This window comes from Oncorhynchus nerka, linkage group LG13 (genome assembly GCF_034236695.1).
Source record: "Oncorhynchus nerka isolate Pitt River linkage group LG13, Oner_Uvic_2.0, whole genome shotgun sequence".
NCBI classification, from domain to species: Eukaryota; Metazoa; Chordata; class Actinopteri; order Salmoniformes; family Salmonidae; genus Oncorhynchus; species Oncorhynchus nerka.
In genome coordinates, this window is record NC_088408.1 from 20019605 (window position 1) to 20035059 (window position 15455).

The 15455-nt window shown below is 42.4% G+C and overlaps 2 protein-coding genes across 2 annotated transcripts; both read right to left on the minus strand.

Annotated features, from left to right (window-relative positions):
* Positions 1-714: 714 nt before the first annotated feature.
* LOC135559458 (heat shock protein HSP 90-alpha-like) lies at positions 715-7946 on the minus strand. The gene is made up of 11 exons (XM_029647220.2): positions 7775-7946; positions 5459-5608; positions 4796-5165; positions 4546-4679; positions 3864-4202; positions 3499-3664; positions 3202-3392; positions 2272-2419; positions 1908-2176; positions 1364-1697; positions 715-1122 (listed from the first exon to the last, which is right to left on the minus strand). The coding sequence occupies exons 2-11, from the start codon at positions 5606-5608 to the stop codon at positions 1013-1015; spliced, it is 2211 nt and encodes a 736-aa protein (XP_029503080.2). The 5' UTR covers positions 7775-7946; the 3' UTR covers positions 715-1012.
* Positions 7947-8431: 485 nt separating this feature from the next.
* LOC115118567 (heat shock protein HSP 90-alpha 1) lies at positions 8432-13803 on the minus strand. Its single transcript, XM_029647223.2, has 11 exons — positions 13555-13803; positions 12133-12282; positions 11561-11927; positions 11261-11394; positions 10777-11085; positions 10512-10677; positions 10204-10394; positions 9954-10101; positions 9566-9834; positions 9114-9447; positions 8432-8875 (listed from the first exon to the last, which is right to left on the minus strand). Exons 2-11 carry the CDS (start codon positions 12280-12282, stop codon positions 8766-8768), a joined length of 2178 nt encoding a protein of 725 aa, XP_029503083.1. The 5' UTR covers positions 13555-13803; the 3' UTR covers positions 8432-8765.
* Positions 13804-15455: the final 1652 nt, after the last annotated feature.

Consider the following 15455-nt stretch of genomic DNA (forward strand, 5'->3'; position numbering starts at 1 on the left):
AAGCTATGGTTTTCAAAACTGTAATGTTAAAATGAATTCTGATCATTTCCAGGGATACACAACATTCTGAGATAAGTATTATTTCTAACAAAGATGTCTACATATGGCCTCCCATGTGGTGCAGTGGTCCAAGGCACTGCAATGCAGTGCCATCTGTGCCACTAGAAATTCTGGGTTCGAGTCCAGGCTCTGTTGCAGCTGATCATCTTCCTAATAACCAACCTATCCTATCCTACCCCATGGGGTGGTGCACAATTGGCCCAGTGTCATCTGGGTTTGGACGGCAAGGTTGTCCTTATCCCATTGTGTACTTGCACAATGACATGGTCGCCAGGTGCAGGGTTTCCTCCGACACATTGGTGCTTTTGGGTTAAGTGGGCATTGTGTCAAGCAGTGTCGGCTTGGTTGGGTTGTGTTTCAGAGGATACACAGCTCGACCTTCATCTTGCCTGAGTCGGCACGCGAGTTGAAGCTTTGAGACAAGACTAACTACCAATTGAATACCATGAAATTGAGGAGAAAAAGTGGTAAAAGTAAGAAATAACTAATTTCCCTTGATGGAAGGATGCTGAATGTAATGGTTTTAAATCAACTTACCCTACTGACAGAAGAAGCTGTACACCATTATAACTTTGGAGTATTTGTACAGTATCCAACTAAACCGCTAGAAAAGCTAATTTTTTTCAAAAACACAAATAGCAAGATGAAGCAATGCAATTGGTTAACGTGGTAAACTTTATTATTTTTTGGGTCCCCAACATTTGAAGTTCGTATCAATTTGAGAAGATATTTACAGTCAAGTCATACAGTCAACACACAAAATAACATTGGAATGTCAATAAATACAAAAATGCTTGATACAATTCAAGATACAAAAAAAAAAAAAAAAAAGTGTCAACAGGCTCTTGTTTTTCTTCAAAAGATTTTAACATTTAGGGGAATTAATCTGAACACTACTAGTGCCAAAGCTAACTGCCATAGTTACAGTAACACAGCAGCTGAGCAAGCTGGTCTAGTCAACCTCCTCCATCCTGGATGCATCCTCATCTCCCTCCAGTTGAGGCATGTCCTCGATGGGGGCTGAAGTTGGCTCCTCAGGGGTCAGCTCATCCTCGTCAATACCTGGACAGGGGAAGAGGGGGAGGAATGAGTCACGGTCAGTTACTGAAGCTTTAACAAGGTTCTCTCTCATATCTAGGCTACTTAATGTTAAGTATAGTATACTGGAGGGCTAGATGGAGACAATATGACCTTATTGATTACACCAACATGGGTCCTTCAGATCAGAAAACACAAAAGGACTACAGGCAAAGGGGTTACAATTGATCACAAACATCATCCTTGTTTGAGCAAATCAACTAACCCAGGCCTAGCTTTATCATCCGGTAGATTCGGTTGGAGTGTGTCTGAGGGTCATCCAAGGTGAACCCAGAGGACAGTAGAGCCGTCTCAAACAGCAGAATGACCAGGTCCTTCACAGACTTATCATTCTTATCAGCCTCTGCCTTCTGCCTCAGGGTCTCCACAATGGGGTGGTCTGGGTTGATCTCCAGGTGTTTCTTGGCAGCCATGTAGCCCATGGTGGAGTTGTCCCTCAGGGCCTGGGCCTTCATGATCCTCTCCATGTTGGCCGTCCAGCCGTAGGTGCTGGTCACGATGCAGCAGGGGGAGGAGACCAGGCGGTTGGACACTGTCACCTGGGGGGGGGGTAGGATAGGTTGGTTATTAGGAAGTTGATCAGAACAGCATTGAATCAGGCAATCGTTGTACTGTCAGTGAGCTTGTAAATAAAGTTGGGTTTATTGGTGACATTTTGAGGTAAAGTGAAGCCTCCTGACATTTGCCTTATCATAAAGGACCTCTTCAGCAACATGATATCTATAAGCAGTGTGATTAAGCGTCCTCACCTTCTCAACTTTCTTCTCCAGGATGTCCTTCATGATCTTGCAGAGGTTCTCAAACTGAGACTTCTGCTCTTCTTGTCTCTTCTTCATGTCCTCATCCTCAGGCAGCTCCAGTCCCTCCTTGGTCACAGAGACCAGGTTCTTGCCATCGTACTCCTTCAGCTGCTGGACACAGTACTCATCAATGGGCTCAATCATGTAGATCACTTCCAGGCCGGCCTTGCGGAGGCGCTCCACGAATGCGGAGTTGGCCACCTGGTCTTTGGTCTCGCCTGGAACATGCAGTAGGTAAAGAAACTTGAGCAAACAGGTTCCTACCATCTGACAACCTATGAACTGGGCTGTACAGTGAGGAGTGTTTCCTCACCAGTGATGTAGTAGATGTGTTTCTGGGTGTCCTTCATGCGTGTGACGTAGTCCTTCAGGGAGACCATCTCGTCCCCTGAGGCTGAGGTGTAGTAGCGCAGCATGTCTGACAGCCTCTTACGGTTCTGAGAGTCCTCATGGATACCCAGCTTGGAAAGAAAACACAGATCTAAGTTAAACAACAAGTCACCCAGAAAGTATCTTGGTGCATTACGAGACTTTTACATTTTTCCAGGAGGTAACCCAAAGTTCTGACAAATATGATATCTAGAAGGGGCTTGTTTGTTGCCTTGTGTCAGTAAGGTAAACGTCCTTTAAGAATAGAGCCAGATTTCACATAATTCCGGAGGACATGAAAGGTGTGCCCCCTGCAGATTGTTTTAACTTGGAATCCAAGGCCTACCTTAAGATTTATGCAAGAACTAACAATATGCCATAGAGGCTGACCCTATTCATGCAAACCCACTTCAGCAAGACAGAAGATGGCGGTAAGGAGCACTCTGAGCGACAGGGCCCTAAGCAGCTTATATCAGGTTTAGAGGAGACAAGATGGCGAGGGGATCAGACCAGTTAAAGGTTAGTGGAACATTCTACAGCTACACCTTTCAGAATGTTCCCCAATGATTCTTCAAATAACAGGTGGGTATATGACATTGTATCCACCTAGATTGTCTCCTACATCCTATTATACCACTAGATAGATGGTGACTGTCGCAACCTAGATTTAGTTCAGGCTGACCTTGAAGGTAATGTTACAATGATGATAGCTAATGTGTGGTGAGCATGTTGGCACAAAATGGTTGCCGTGTACCACCCATGTGGTGGGTGCTGCTGTTACACATCAATTGTCTGAAAACTAGTGAAAAGCTCTGTATAAATAATATAATCCATTATTACTATGTTTACAGTGTCACATTAGTATGAAACTGACCTTGATGTTCTTGGAGAACTGCTCGTAGTACTTCTTGTAGTTCTCTCTGTCCTCTGAGAGTTCTGTGAAAAGCTCTATACACTTCTTGACCAGGTTCTTGCGGATCACCTTGAGGATCTTGCTCTGCTGCAGCATCTCTCTGGAGATGTTCAGGGGGAGATCCTCAGAGTCCACCACACCCTTGATGAAGTCTGGAGAGAACGACCAAGACAATATGGGTCAGATGAGACTACAGCTGTGTTTATCATTCACAGACCTGCTCTATGTGAGCATCTACTTCAGTTCTATCTGACTTACTGAGGTATTCAGGGATCAGATCGTCACAGTTGTCCATGATGAAGACCCTCCTGACGTACAGCTTGATGTTGTTCTTCTTCTTCTTGTTCTCAAAGAGGTCAAAGGGCGCACGGCGAGGCACAAAGAGCAGGGCACGGAACTCCAGCTGGCCCTCCACTGAGAAGTGCTGTAGAAGAAAACAGAAGGTAAACAACTAACTAAAACAAATCTTCATGTACATGTACACTGTATGCCATTATGAAATTAGCTCAAGCATTATAAACTGACCAATACTGGTACTACCTATGACTTTACAAATCAGAGTAAAACTTTGTAAATAGTGTGGAAATGTATTCTGTTGGCCAATATAAATAGAATATCCTCACCTTGACAGCCAGGTGTTCTTCCCAGTCGTTGGTCAGGCTCTTGTAGAACTCTCCGTACTCCTCGTTGGTGATGTCATCAGGGTTACGAGTCCAAAGGGGCTTGGTCTTGTTCAGCTCCTCCTGGTCAATGTACTTCTCCTTGATCTTCTTCGTCTTCTTCTTCTTCTTCTTGTCCCCACATGCGCCGTCGTGGCCATGATCATGGTCATCCTCCTCGTCAGAGCCTACATCCTCGATATCAGGTTTGTCATCCTCTCCTTCCCCATCTTTCTTCTCCTTCTCCTCCTCCTCCTCCGCCTCATCATCATCACTCACTTCCTTGTCGCGCTCCTTCTCCACCTGAACAAAGAGGATCATGGGCATGTTAGGGGACAGAGTTGGTGTACAGTAAGTTATTTTTTAGAGGGTAGTTGGCAGAAATATTTCATTCACTGTGTCTGTTTCACATTTGATATAAAAATGAAAAAAGTGAAAAATGTTATCTGCATCAATTTACCGTCCAATCAGTTACTTGTCCAATCTGAAATCTCTTCCTACCCCCTTGACCTCTTATGCAAATCTGAAAGGATCCTTGAGATGTACTTCCAACAACATAGTAATCACTCAGTGGAGTTCCCACTACATCTAGGGGTTGATTTCACACTAGTTACAATTTAATCCACTCACGCCTACTAGTTCTTACAAAGAGTGTGATGGGGTATCCGATGAACTGGGAGTGCTTCTTCACGATTTCTTTGACACGTTTCTCCTCACAATATTCTGTCTGGTCATCCTTCAGGTACAGAATCACCTTGGTGCCACGACCAATAGACTCAGCTATAGGAGAGAGACATGGGAGTCAAGTCAGCGTTTAGGACAGACCATACCAGGAAAATAGTCTTAACATAGAGTTAAGTGGTACAGTTCACTGTAAAACTATAATCTGTCTTTACCTGACGTGTCGACTTTGACGGTGAAGGATCCGCCAGCAGAGGATTCCCAGATGTACTGCTCATCATCGTTGTGCTTGGTGATGACAGTCACCCTCTCAGCCACTAGGTAGGCGGAGTAGAAACCCACACCGAACTGCCCGATCATAGAGATGTCAGCTCCAGCCTGCAGGGCCTCCATGAAGGCCTTGGTGCCAGACTTGGCGATGGTTCCCAGGTTGTTTATCAGGTCGGCCTTGGTCATGCCGATGCCGGTGTCAACCAGGGTCAGGGTGCGCTCCTCCTTGTTGGGAATGACCTCGATCTTCAGGTCCTTGCCAGAGTCCATCTTCGTCGGGTCTGTCAGGCTCTCATAGCGGATTTTGTCCAGAGCCTAGTAGTCGATTGAAAATAAATAGGTCTAAATACATCTGAATTTTGATTTCACACCGACCTCAGCACAAGATTAACAAAAGTCTTAATTATATGTAAATGTATCCTGCAGGCTACGTCAATATTTTATTGTGTTTAATAAAATATGAATTTAAACAATCTAAAGATACTTCAAATATTAATAGTGGTGCAATAAACTAGGAATGTAAGTAAAATGCCTGTGTATTTTATGAATTGTCAAATAATACTAAACTACCAAGAAGTCTAAGTGCTTGTGGTGTCTGAAGTACTCACATCTGAGGAGTTGGAGATGAGCTCCCTAAGGAAGATCTCTTTGTTGGAGTAGAATGTGTTGATGATCAGCGACATCAGCTGGGCGATCTCAGCCTGGAAGGCAAAGGTCTCTGCTTCCTCCTCCATCGGAGCGTCATGGGCTTCCGGCATCTTTGGAGACAACAGACACACACTCTGAGAAGGAGACAACACAACACACCAGACTGTCTTCTGACGGGTTGCATCACTCCTTGGACTGTCAGTGCAGCCGAAGTTGTGCAATCTGACGTCACCGTCAAAAACACATTTTTCAACTCCACCCCAAATGAACCACTGTGTGTCAGTATGGTCATGGCAGTCCAGACAGCTCCATCAGGTCAACGGCAGTCATTGAGTGGCTAGTAGGGATGTTACTGACACAATACTAGTTCTCAAAACCATAAGACATGGCTGGACCTGACATTTGCGTTTCAGACTTAAAAAGGTCCAATGCAGTCATTTTAATCTCAATTATTTTCTCAAGCAAGAATTTTGCTAGGACTGTCTGGGAGTGGTCTGAGTGGGAAACTGAAAACTAGCCATTATTGGCAGAGAGGTTTGGAAGCATCTTTCTTATTGGCCTATTTTAAAAGGTGTACTATGTAGAAATCACTGAACCATTTCCTGGTTGCAAAAATTAAAATAGTTGAGCTAATTTCAGTTCATGTGACAAAACAAGTAGTGTCGAGAATCATTGTACAATCTAAACTGCCGTGAAATATATTTTCAATAACAATTTTATGCTGTTTGAAGCTGGTGTACAAAACCAAAAGTAAGATGCAAAATCTAAACTTTAGGGAAGCATAACAATAGCGCACATAGAACAGATCTACCGCTTCTTAGACTTGCTTTCAATGAAAATTCAGATCATTAACTCACATTTCTATATGCATTTGGTCAGGTCACCCAAAAAGTTACATATTGCATCTTAAATAATTTACCACCTGGTGATGTCACCAGGCAGGCCAAAACTCCATCCCACCAAAACAGTCTGAAATGTCAGGTGTTCTTTTCAAACCGCTCTTACACTAAAAGGGAATTATCGTAATTTTCAAAATGTCACAGTATTATTGCAACCTCGGTGTGGAAATATATATAAAACACAGGAAATCATGTTTTTGACAGCACTGGGCCTTTAATGTGCGCACTAGCTCGTGCACCTGCATGGAGTTCCGTAAGGGATTTATAGATTAAAACAGACAGACGGTGTGTGACAGACTGTCCTCTATGTTCCTCACATCTGCATTGACTTCATGACTGTAATCCACCAAATGCAAACCATCAGCAGAGAAGCCACAGGTCCTTGCCACATTTTAGTCATTTAGCAGATGCTCTTATCCAGAGTGATTTACAGTTAGTGCATTCATCTAAAGATAGCAAGGTGAGACGACCATAGTCATAAATATAACCCCCCCCTAAAAGTATGAACACTTTTCCAAATGTCTCCCTCAAAATGTAATAAATATATTCTTACATTTTACATAGCTTAGTTCAAAGAGCAAAGTATTCAACAAAATAAACTGAAATAAATTAATTGTAAGGAAATTACATCAATCAATAATTGTCTACTCTGAACAGGCGCACTATAATATCATCGAATATTCTACATTCCACACTGCTGGTAAACTATGGAAGTACCAGCGATAATGACGATGCGTTAATAAGCAACAGTTTTTAGAGGGACGGATAGATATATATATATAAAAGAAAACTCATTCATCGTCAAATCTCAGTGTAATCTCACAGAAAAGCACGTGGTTTGAAGTAACATCGGACAAACATGCTCCACCTGCCGGTTGGTACGGTAAATAACATGATTCTAGAACCTACCAGCGCATAATCCGTTTCTATCTAACATATCGCAATCTCCTCCTCGCGACTGTGTATTATAACGAGTTATGTTTATATTTATGAATTTCCTACTTGAAGAAATATTATCCAAATCGTGATGAATAGTTATTGTTTAGTAAAGTGAATGAAAATCATTTTCGGTTAATGATCAAAGTGTGACAGACAGTCAAGATCCACGACGGGATATACTGCAGGTTTTATAGGTCAGCTTCATAGTATAATGAATGCAAACGTATGGATGGTGGGCTATGCTGAAATAATGTAAAGAAATTAGGAAAAGTACAATGGAATTCATTGCAACAAAATAATGTTTTGGGTGGATTTTTCTGATGGCAAAGAAATGAAATATAATCTATACATTTCGTTAATTGACTGGATTACCACTGACTGTATGACTTGGAGAGTGACACTCATCTTACTGTTGGAAAATGTTATTTCATTTCTTACCTTACTGTGGATGGAAATGTCCCTGTACTCTTCTTCAGAAGTTGGTTCCTGACCAAACACAACCCAGCCAGCTAACGCCAAAGATGGGGAGAGGAGGACAACTGGCAAGCTTTTATCCCAGCTGAGTGTCTTCGAGAAATCCTCAGCTTCTAGAACCGTCTGGACTCTTCCAAAACTGTGCTTCTACAGTGTGTAGGATGAGTGTGTGCACTGAGAGGAGCGATGGCATGTCAATCAAACGCTAGAACTCTGTCCACGCCCCTCTTGCATTCAATTCTGTGAAGGCGGGTTTATGGGCGTGGCGATATCAGGGTTCATTTTGTATTTTATTTTTTAAAATCAGGGTTAATACCTTCATATAAACAAACAGTCATTGGTACAGTACATACCAATATAGTGTCCCTGTGTTGAATTTCCACGGCAATATCATGACATGTTCATCATCATGATAACTCAAAAGAATTCACAAGAAAACAAGATGTGAAATACTGTCATTACAGGGAGCACTTAGGAGAGGGTAAGGTGATGCAAAATAAATAGTCCATTCATCCATCTCTGAGATATTAAATTGTGTTGAATTATAAACATGCCTGACATCACAATAATCCAGACTATTTGAAAAAGAGGATTCATCAATCAGAAAGAGACAATGTAAGATATTTTTCTAAATACATCTTTATTATAAATCTTGTCGTTTTTCATAGAAAATAGCTCACAGTTACAAAAAGACAAGTCAAATCCCTGTTGATTTGACATTAAATAGCCTATTATTAAAGTACAGTTGAATAGGGTATACTATATGAATAGGCAGCCGGTATACTATATGATTATGGTAGTGATTAATTTTGATTGATTAAATACAATACTTTCTCCACAGCTCAACAGTCATGGAAAATGTAAATTGGAAAGTCTATTTGGGACAAACAAAAAAATTACGTACAAAATAAAGAGTTAAAAGGCAGAAATAAAATGATGTACTTCTGTAATATCTTTAGTCAACTTCCTCCATTCTAGAGGTGTCATCATCTCCCTCCAGGACAGGCATGTCATCCTCACTGGGCTGGAGGATGTCCTCCACTGCTGAATCATCATCATCGATGCCTGTAGATGGGAAGAAATAGCCTACATTAGAAAACCATCTTCAGTTGGTGTACTAACTGCTATTCAGACAGCCAAAGTATGGAAAAAGCAAAATCCATATTCCTTACCATTGTACTACCATGATATTTCTGTCAGTTACTTGGTGTTTGCAGCCCTGTCTGTATATTGCTCTAGGAGGAGACTTTCAATCCCATCAACCAAGACAAAAGCTGAGGGCGAATAAGCTTGATCAACTCACCCAGGCCAAGCTTGATCATCCTGTAGATGCGATTTGCGTGGGTCTGAGGGTCGTCCAGTGTGAATCCAGAAGACATCAGAGCAGTCTCGAATAGCAAGATGACCAGGTCCTTCACGGCTTTGTCGTTCTTGTCGGCCTCAGCTTTCTCTCTCAGAGTCTCGACAATAGGGTGGGTTGGGTTGATCTCCAGGTGCTTTTTGGCTGTCATGTAGCCCATGGTGGAGTTGTCTCTGAGAGCTTGAGATTTCATGATCCTCTCCATGTTGGCTGTCCACCCGTAGGTGCTGGTCACAATGCAGCAGGGGGAGGAGACCAGGCGGTTGGACACTGAAACCTGTCAATATTGAAAACAGATGACTAGTAGTCATAGTGACGATTGTTGTAAGTGGTCTGATATTAAAAGGTGAAGACACTTTGCAGAGGGATTAGGTTCAGGTAAATTGTGCTTGTACCTTCTCAATTTTCTTGTCCAGGATGTCCTTCATGGCCTTGCAGAGGTTCTCAAATTTAGAATTCAGCTCCTCCTGTTTCTTTTTCTCATCCTCATCCTCAGGCAGCTCCAGACCCTCCTTGGTCACAGAGACTAGGTTCTTGCCATCATACTCCTTCAGCTGCTGGACACAGTACTCATCAATGGGCTCAATCATGTAGATCACTTCCAGGCCGGCCTTGCGGAGGCGCTCCACAAAGGAAGAGTTGGCGACCTGTTCCTTGGTCTCACCTAGAAGAGGATACACAGTTATTTACATTTGGATTGCTCTGTTTCTTTCTCAAGTTTTCAATGTAACATTGATTTAACAAAGGAAAAATAATGGAGAGAAAAAATGTAGGGAAGCTCACCAGTAATGTAGTAGATGTGTTTCTGGGTGTCCTTCATGCGGGAAACGTAATCCTTCAAGGAAACCATTTCATCACCGGAGTTGGAGGTGTAGTAGCGCAGCATGTCTGACAATTTCTTGCGGTTCTGAGAGTCCTCATGGATTCCCAGCTAAAAGGTACACAACGATGGAAGATGTTAAAGCTAAAGCTCCCTCAAAAAGAGGATCTGTAGTACCTTGGAAAAGCCATTTCAAAGGGAGGAAGAGCGTACCTTGATGTTCTTAGAGAACTGCTCGTAGAACTTCTTGTAATTGTCCTTGTCCTCTGAGAGCTCGATGAAAAGCTCTATACACTTCTTGACCAGGTTCTTGCGGATCACCTTGAGGATCTTGCTCTGCTGCAGCATCTCTCTGGAGATGTTCAGGGGGAGATCCTCAGAGTCCACCACACCCTTGATGAAGTCTGGAGAGAACGACCGAGACAATTGGTCAGACATCTTACTTACAGCTTCATTTGAAGTCCTGCTTGAGGTAGGTGCTCAGGAGGTATCCATGAAAGGTTTTAAGGAACAGTACTCACTGAGATACTCTGGCATCAGCTCGTCACAGTTATCCATGATGAAGACCCTGCGCACATACAGCTTGATGTTGTTCTTCTTCTTCTTGTTCTCAAAGAGGTCAAAGGAAGCCCTCCTGGGCACAAAGAGCAGAGCGCGGAACTCCAGCTGGCCCTCCACTGAGAAGTGCTGTGGGAATAAAAAGATAAACATTGACTCATACAGTCCTAATAATATATTAATTCATAGGTTGGATCAAGAGTTTTCGGGTTGCTATCATAGACTCACCTTGATAGCCAGGTGGTCCTCCCAGTCGTTGGTCAGACTCTTGTAGAACTCTCCGTACTCCTCATTGGTGATGTCATCAGGGTTACGGGTCCAGATAGGCTTAGTCTTGTTCAGCTCCTCTGCGTCGATGTACTTCTCCTTGACCTTCTTCTTCCTCTTGTTCTTGCTGTCCTTGGTGTCCTCGTCCTCATCAGAGCCGACGTCTTCGATCTTGGGCTTGTCTTTGTCCTCAGCTGCAGCATCTTTGTCAGCCTCCTCATCCTTTTCTCCCTCCTCAAGGTCCACCTCCTTCTCTCTAGACTTCTCCACCTTGATGAAAATGTTCATGTTATTAAAACGTTTTAAGGAATTGCCTACTATAGGGAGCAATGTTTGGGTCCACTATTATCGAAAGGTTACTTTCCTAGTTTATACAGTATATTTCAGTTAATCTCCCCAATATTTTGTTACGACTAAAGAAATATAGAGCTCTATTATAACTTACATAGAGTGTGATGGGGTAGCCAATGAACTGGGAGTGCTTCTTCACTACCTCCTTGACACGCTTCTCCTCACAGTATTCAAACTGGTCCTCCTTCATGTGCAGGATCACTTTGGTGCCACGGCCAATGGACTCACCTTCAGGTCAGACAAATCAGACTCACACATTGGATCTAGGCTTACTACCTTTAGAATGACATTGTTGCACAGCAGATTCAAGTTATGCAGGAAGAGGGTTTATAGTGTTGTATTGGAGAAATGTGTTTGTAGTAGCATATTAATCAATACTGTTGAAAAGGCTTACCAGTGTCAACTTTGACAGTGAAGGAGCCACCAGCTGCAGACTCCCAGATGTACTGCTCATCATCGTTGTGCTTGGTGATGACAGTCACCCTCTCAGCCACCAGGTAGGCGGAGTAGAAACCCACACCGAACTGCCCGATCATAGAGATGTCAGCTCCAGCCTGCAGGGCCTCCATGAAGGCCTTGGTGCCAGACTTGGCGATGGTTCCCAGGTTGTTTATCAGGTCGGCCTTGGTCATGCCGATGCCGGTGTCAACCAGGGTCAGGGTGCGAGTGCGCAGGTCAGGGGTGACCTCGATCTTTAGGTCCTTGCAGGAATCCAATTTGGTGGGATCTGTCAAGCTCTCATATCTGATCTTGTCCAAAGCCTGTCAGAACATGAAAAAAAGAGGTCACAATGGTAAAAAGAAGTCTCTTGGTTGATAGCTTGAGCTAATTTAACAAGGTGGTTAGCATGCTAACTCTGAGCTATAACTTGTTTTCTCTATTGGCTCAGAGTGCAGTGTATGAGTGGTTGGTCACTAAGGTAAAATATTACATGGGACAATTCAGCATTATGATTAATCTACTCACATCTGAAGAGTTGGAGATGAGCTCCCTAAGGAAGATCTCTTTGTTGGAGTAGAAGGTGTTGATGATCAGGGACATCAGCTGGGCGATCTCAGCCTGGAAGGCAAAGGTCTCCACTTCCTCCTCCATGGTGTGGCTGGCTATCTCTGGCATCTAGAGAAACAAAATGGCAGACATTGAAAGATCTTTAATTGTGACCTACTTTTATTATCCTAAGAATGGCTGAATATCCTTGTATTAAGGCTATTCAGAAGACATGCTTTTTAAAAGCACTTTAGGCTTTTTGCTGCATTTTGCAATAAGTCTTGCTTCAGCGCAATTGAAGAAAATAAAACTTATAGTAGCTTACAAATAGTCATTGCAGGAAATGTTGCCTTTTTAAAGCTTTTAACATCTGGAGACACCTGATTTTTTCTAGAAAGCCTCAAGTCTAGTCAGCCACATGGCAATGAGAGATAGAAGTGCTGAGGAAGAAAGGCAGCTGTTATACAGCCCTCCATTGGAGGCTCCTGTTGCACAGGCACCATCTGTCAATCAAGGCCTCTGCCATTTGAAAAGAGGGTGGAGTTTACAGAATCTTCACACCCTCTTGCCAACAGCTGTAGTGGTGCCATGTGAATGTGACTAAGATGATGTAAGACTTTTGTCTTGAATAGAGAAATGTTGAGTTTTATTATGTCTTCAGCATGGAATCTACTATAGGCGTTTGTGTGTTATTTAATTTCAGCAAAACTATTATAGTTGCTCTTAAAAGTCCTGATTGTTTTAAAGCACTGATATACTGAGAAGTATTCATCAAATGCCATTAACATTCTTCCCCATTGAAGACACTTTTTCCTAAAGCAGGATCTTTTCCATAAAAATGATCAAGGCTTCATAAAACTACTTTTCCCAGATCAATGCATCTATGAATCCATCATTGCCCTTCGCTTCAAACTGACTATATTAGTCATATAGGTTCTGGTCTAAGATACTTTGAGGTCTGATAAATGCATTCTGTAATAACTTGTTATAGGTAACTTGATTGTAATTGTTCTCTGTGCCGACTGCCAAGCCTCTCTTCTCGTCCTTCTCTTCAGCTGCCATGTCTCTCTCTCCCTCTAACCAGGGTCATATTCCATGTGCTCATCTCCTAGCATGCTCACATAAAGGGTTCTACCAGACCCAGGAAAACGGTCTGTTAAATTCTCCCCACTGATTTAATGCTATTTCAGATGAATACGGTTCAATTCTTCCCCGGTATACATTATTCCGTATGGAGTACCAACATACTGTAGGCTGCTTGTTTCCTGCTGGTCTTTCACCTTTATAAAATTAATGCATAATGTATATCCATAATATTTTCTATTGACCTTCCTTACACTCCTGAGTTGCAAGTAACTATTCATTTGGTTTGCCTTTCATCTATCTCCCTCTCCCTCTTACCTTGACTAGATAAGAATGTGCTCCTGTGCTTCACTTGGCGTTTTCTGATCACTGTAGATTGAATCTCAGAGCGTCTCTGCTGTTCCTTTGCAGACGAATCTAGTATTTAAATCTCTGTATTTCACTGGTCCTAATCCTCTATGGATTCAGGTGAATGTCCTCTCACTCGCTGTATCTGAGGACCCCTGGGCCTGCTCATGTCTTTTTATACAAGAGGCTCTTTCTCGAAGCTCCCATTCAGAAGCTTCCAGAAGGAATGCCCAGTCCCACTACAGTATAGAGTAAGAGAGGCGGGGGGGGGCTAAAGAAAGGACCAGTAGGGTGAGGGTGATAGTGAGAGCTGTGAGGGGTCTGTCGCCGTAAACCACATGTGTCCTTATAGGGCAGCACAGTCACAAGGGGTGCCTGTCACTCAGGAGCCAGAGGCGTCCTGATAGCGTCTGTCAGGCCTGGCCCAGCAGGCCCCACCATAGCCTTTCCAACCACCTGCTCCCACCAGAACCCTTCGGACAGACAGACGCAGGGCAGAAGGCCTCCGAAAAGATAACAGGCAGCAAGTCTTTTTTTGGCTAGTGAGATTGAGAAAGAATAGCTGATGTGTTAGAGTAATGGTTCAGTTCCAGGCCACGGAAACTGTGTTGGGAGATTGGCTAAAGAGTTTACTTCCACAGTCTTTGATCCTGTCTATCCTTAATACACATGCATGTCTATAGAAAGAAATCATTTTGCGTGGTTTTACCTCAACAAGAGGGCCTTTTTTGTGTCCTAATGGTGACACTACTGCTGATTTAGTTATAATGATGATATAAACAAGATGTGGAATATGTTGATTTTGTTTGAGTGGAACATGAGTAGGCTATTTTCTCTGCATTGTTGGAAAGGGGCCGTAAGTGAGCAGTTCACTGTTAGTTGACACCTGTTGTTTACGAAAGCATGACGAATACAATTTGATTTGATTGATTTGAAATTAGAAAATGTATATAATGGAGAATGCAGTACGATGCAACCCGTGTCTTAATTTTTAGCAGTCATCATGGTAAGACAAATGTCAAATCATGAACATACAGAAAATGATGGAAAAGACCAGAATTCTCCGGCATGTGTGTTTGAGCAGAGACTGCCCAGAGGATGGCACTATTAGCAACAGGCGAGTAAAGCAGTATGTATCTAGTTGTTTGGAGAAGTTGCATCTCCCCTGATGTCTGGAAACATTGAGAGGCAACTGCTAGAGGAGACAGAACAATTCAATTTTGACTCAGATCATGATATGGGGAACTTATGGACCGGACAAATAATGAACGTTAAGGAATACATGTAATCGCTTGCAACTCTGATGATTGGACCGGATGACTCGAGTATGCAATTTGAATGGTAATAAACGTATTTAATTCATCCAAGCGTATCCTTCATTTGGGTTAGACGTGTTCCCTGTGAGTTATTTTCAATTCAGAAGAATTGTGACCAGATCTGATGTTGCATGGATGAAGAGTGGGCTACAGACGAAAATAATGTAGTAGGCTACAAATATATCAACTATATCAACTAAATATAAAATATATTTGATTTCTATAACACTTTTTTGGTTACTACATGATTCCATATGTGTTATTTCATAGTTTTGATGTCTTCACTATTATTCTACAATGTAGAAAATAGTACAAAAAATAAAGAAAAACCCTTGAAAGAGTTGGTGTGTCCAAACTTTTGACAGGTACTGTATATATATATATTTTAAATGTTTAGCTCACATTATACAATTTAAAACTATGTATTAAGGTGTCTGTAATATAATAAACTTACCAAAAATGAATTTAAACATTATTCAAGCATTTATATAACTTCCAAATCTTTTTTTTTTTTTTTTTTTTACGGAGGAGGAGTACCAAGATGGGTGCGCGTTG

What these genes read in the sequence shown, in the direction of transcription:
- LOC135559458 (XM_029647220.2), bottom strand. Translation starts at nt 5,608, where the DNA reads ATGCCGGAAGCCCATGACGCTCCGATGGAGGAGGAAGCAGAGACCTTT. An exon ending in CGTCAAAGTCGACACGTCAG is followed by an intron (nt 4,680 to 4,795) that starts GTAAAGACAGAT and finishes TCTCTCCTATAG; the next exon opens with CTGAGTCTATTGGTCGTGGC. An exon ending in GATACCCCATCACACTCTTT is followed by an intron (nt 4,203 to 4,545) that starts GTAAGAACTAGT and finishes CTCTTTGTTCAG; the next exon opens with GTGGAGAAGGAGCGCGACAA.
- LOC115118567 (XM_029647223.2), bottom strand. Translation starts at nt 12,282, where the DNA reads ATGCCAGAGATAGCCAGCCACACCATGGAGGAGGAAGTGGAGACCTTT. An exon ending in AGTTCTCTAAGAACATCAAG is followed by an intron (nt 10,102 to 10,203) that starts GTACGCTCTTCC and finishes TGTACCTTTTAG; the next exon opens with CTGGGAATCCATGAGGACTC. An exon ending in TGGACAAGAAAATTGAGAAG is followed by an intron (nt 9,448 to 9,565) that starts GTACAAGCACAA and finishes CAATATTGACAG; the next exon opens with GTTTCAGTGTCCAACCGCCT.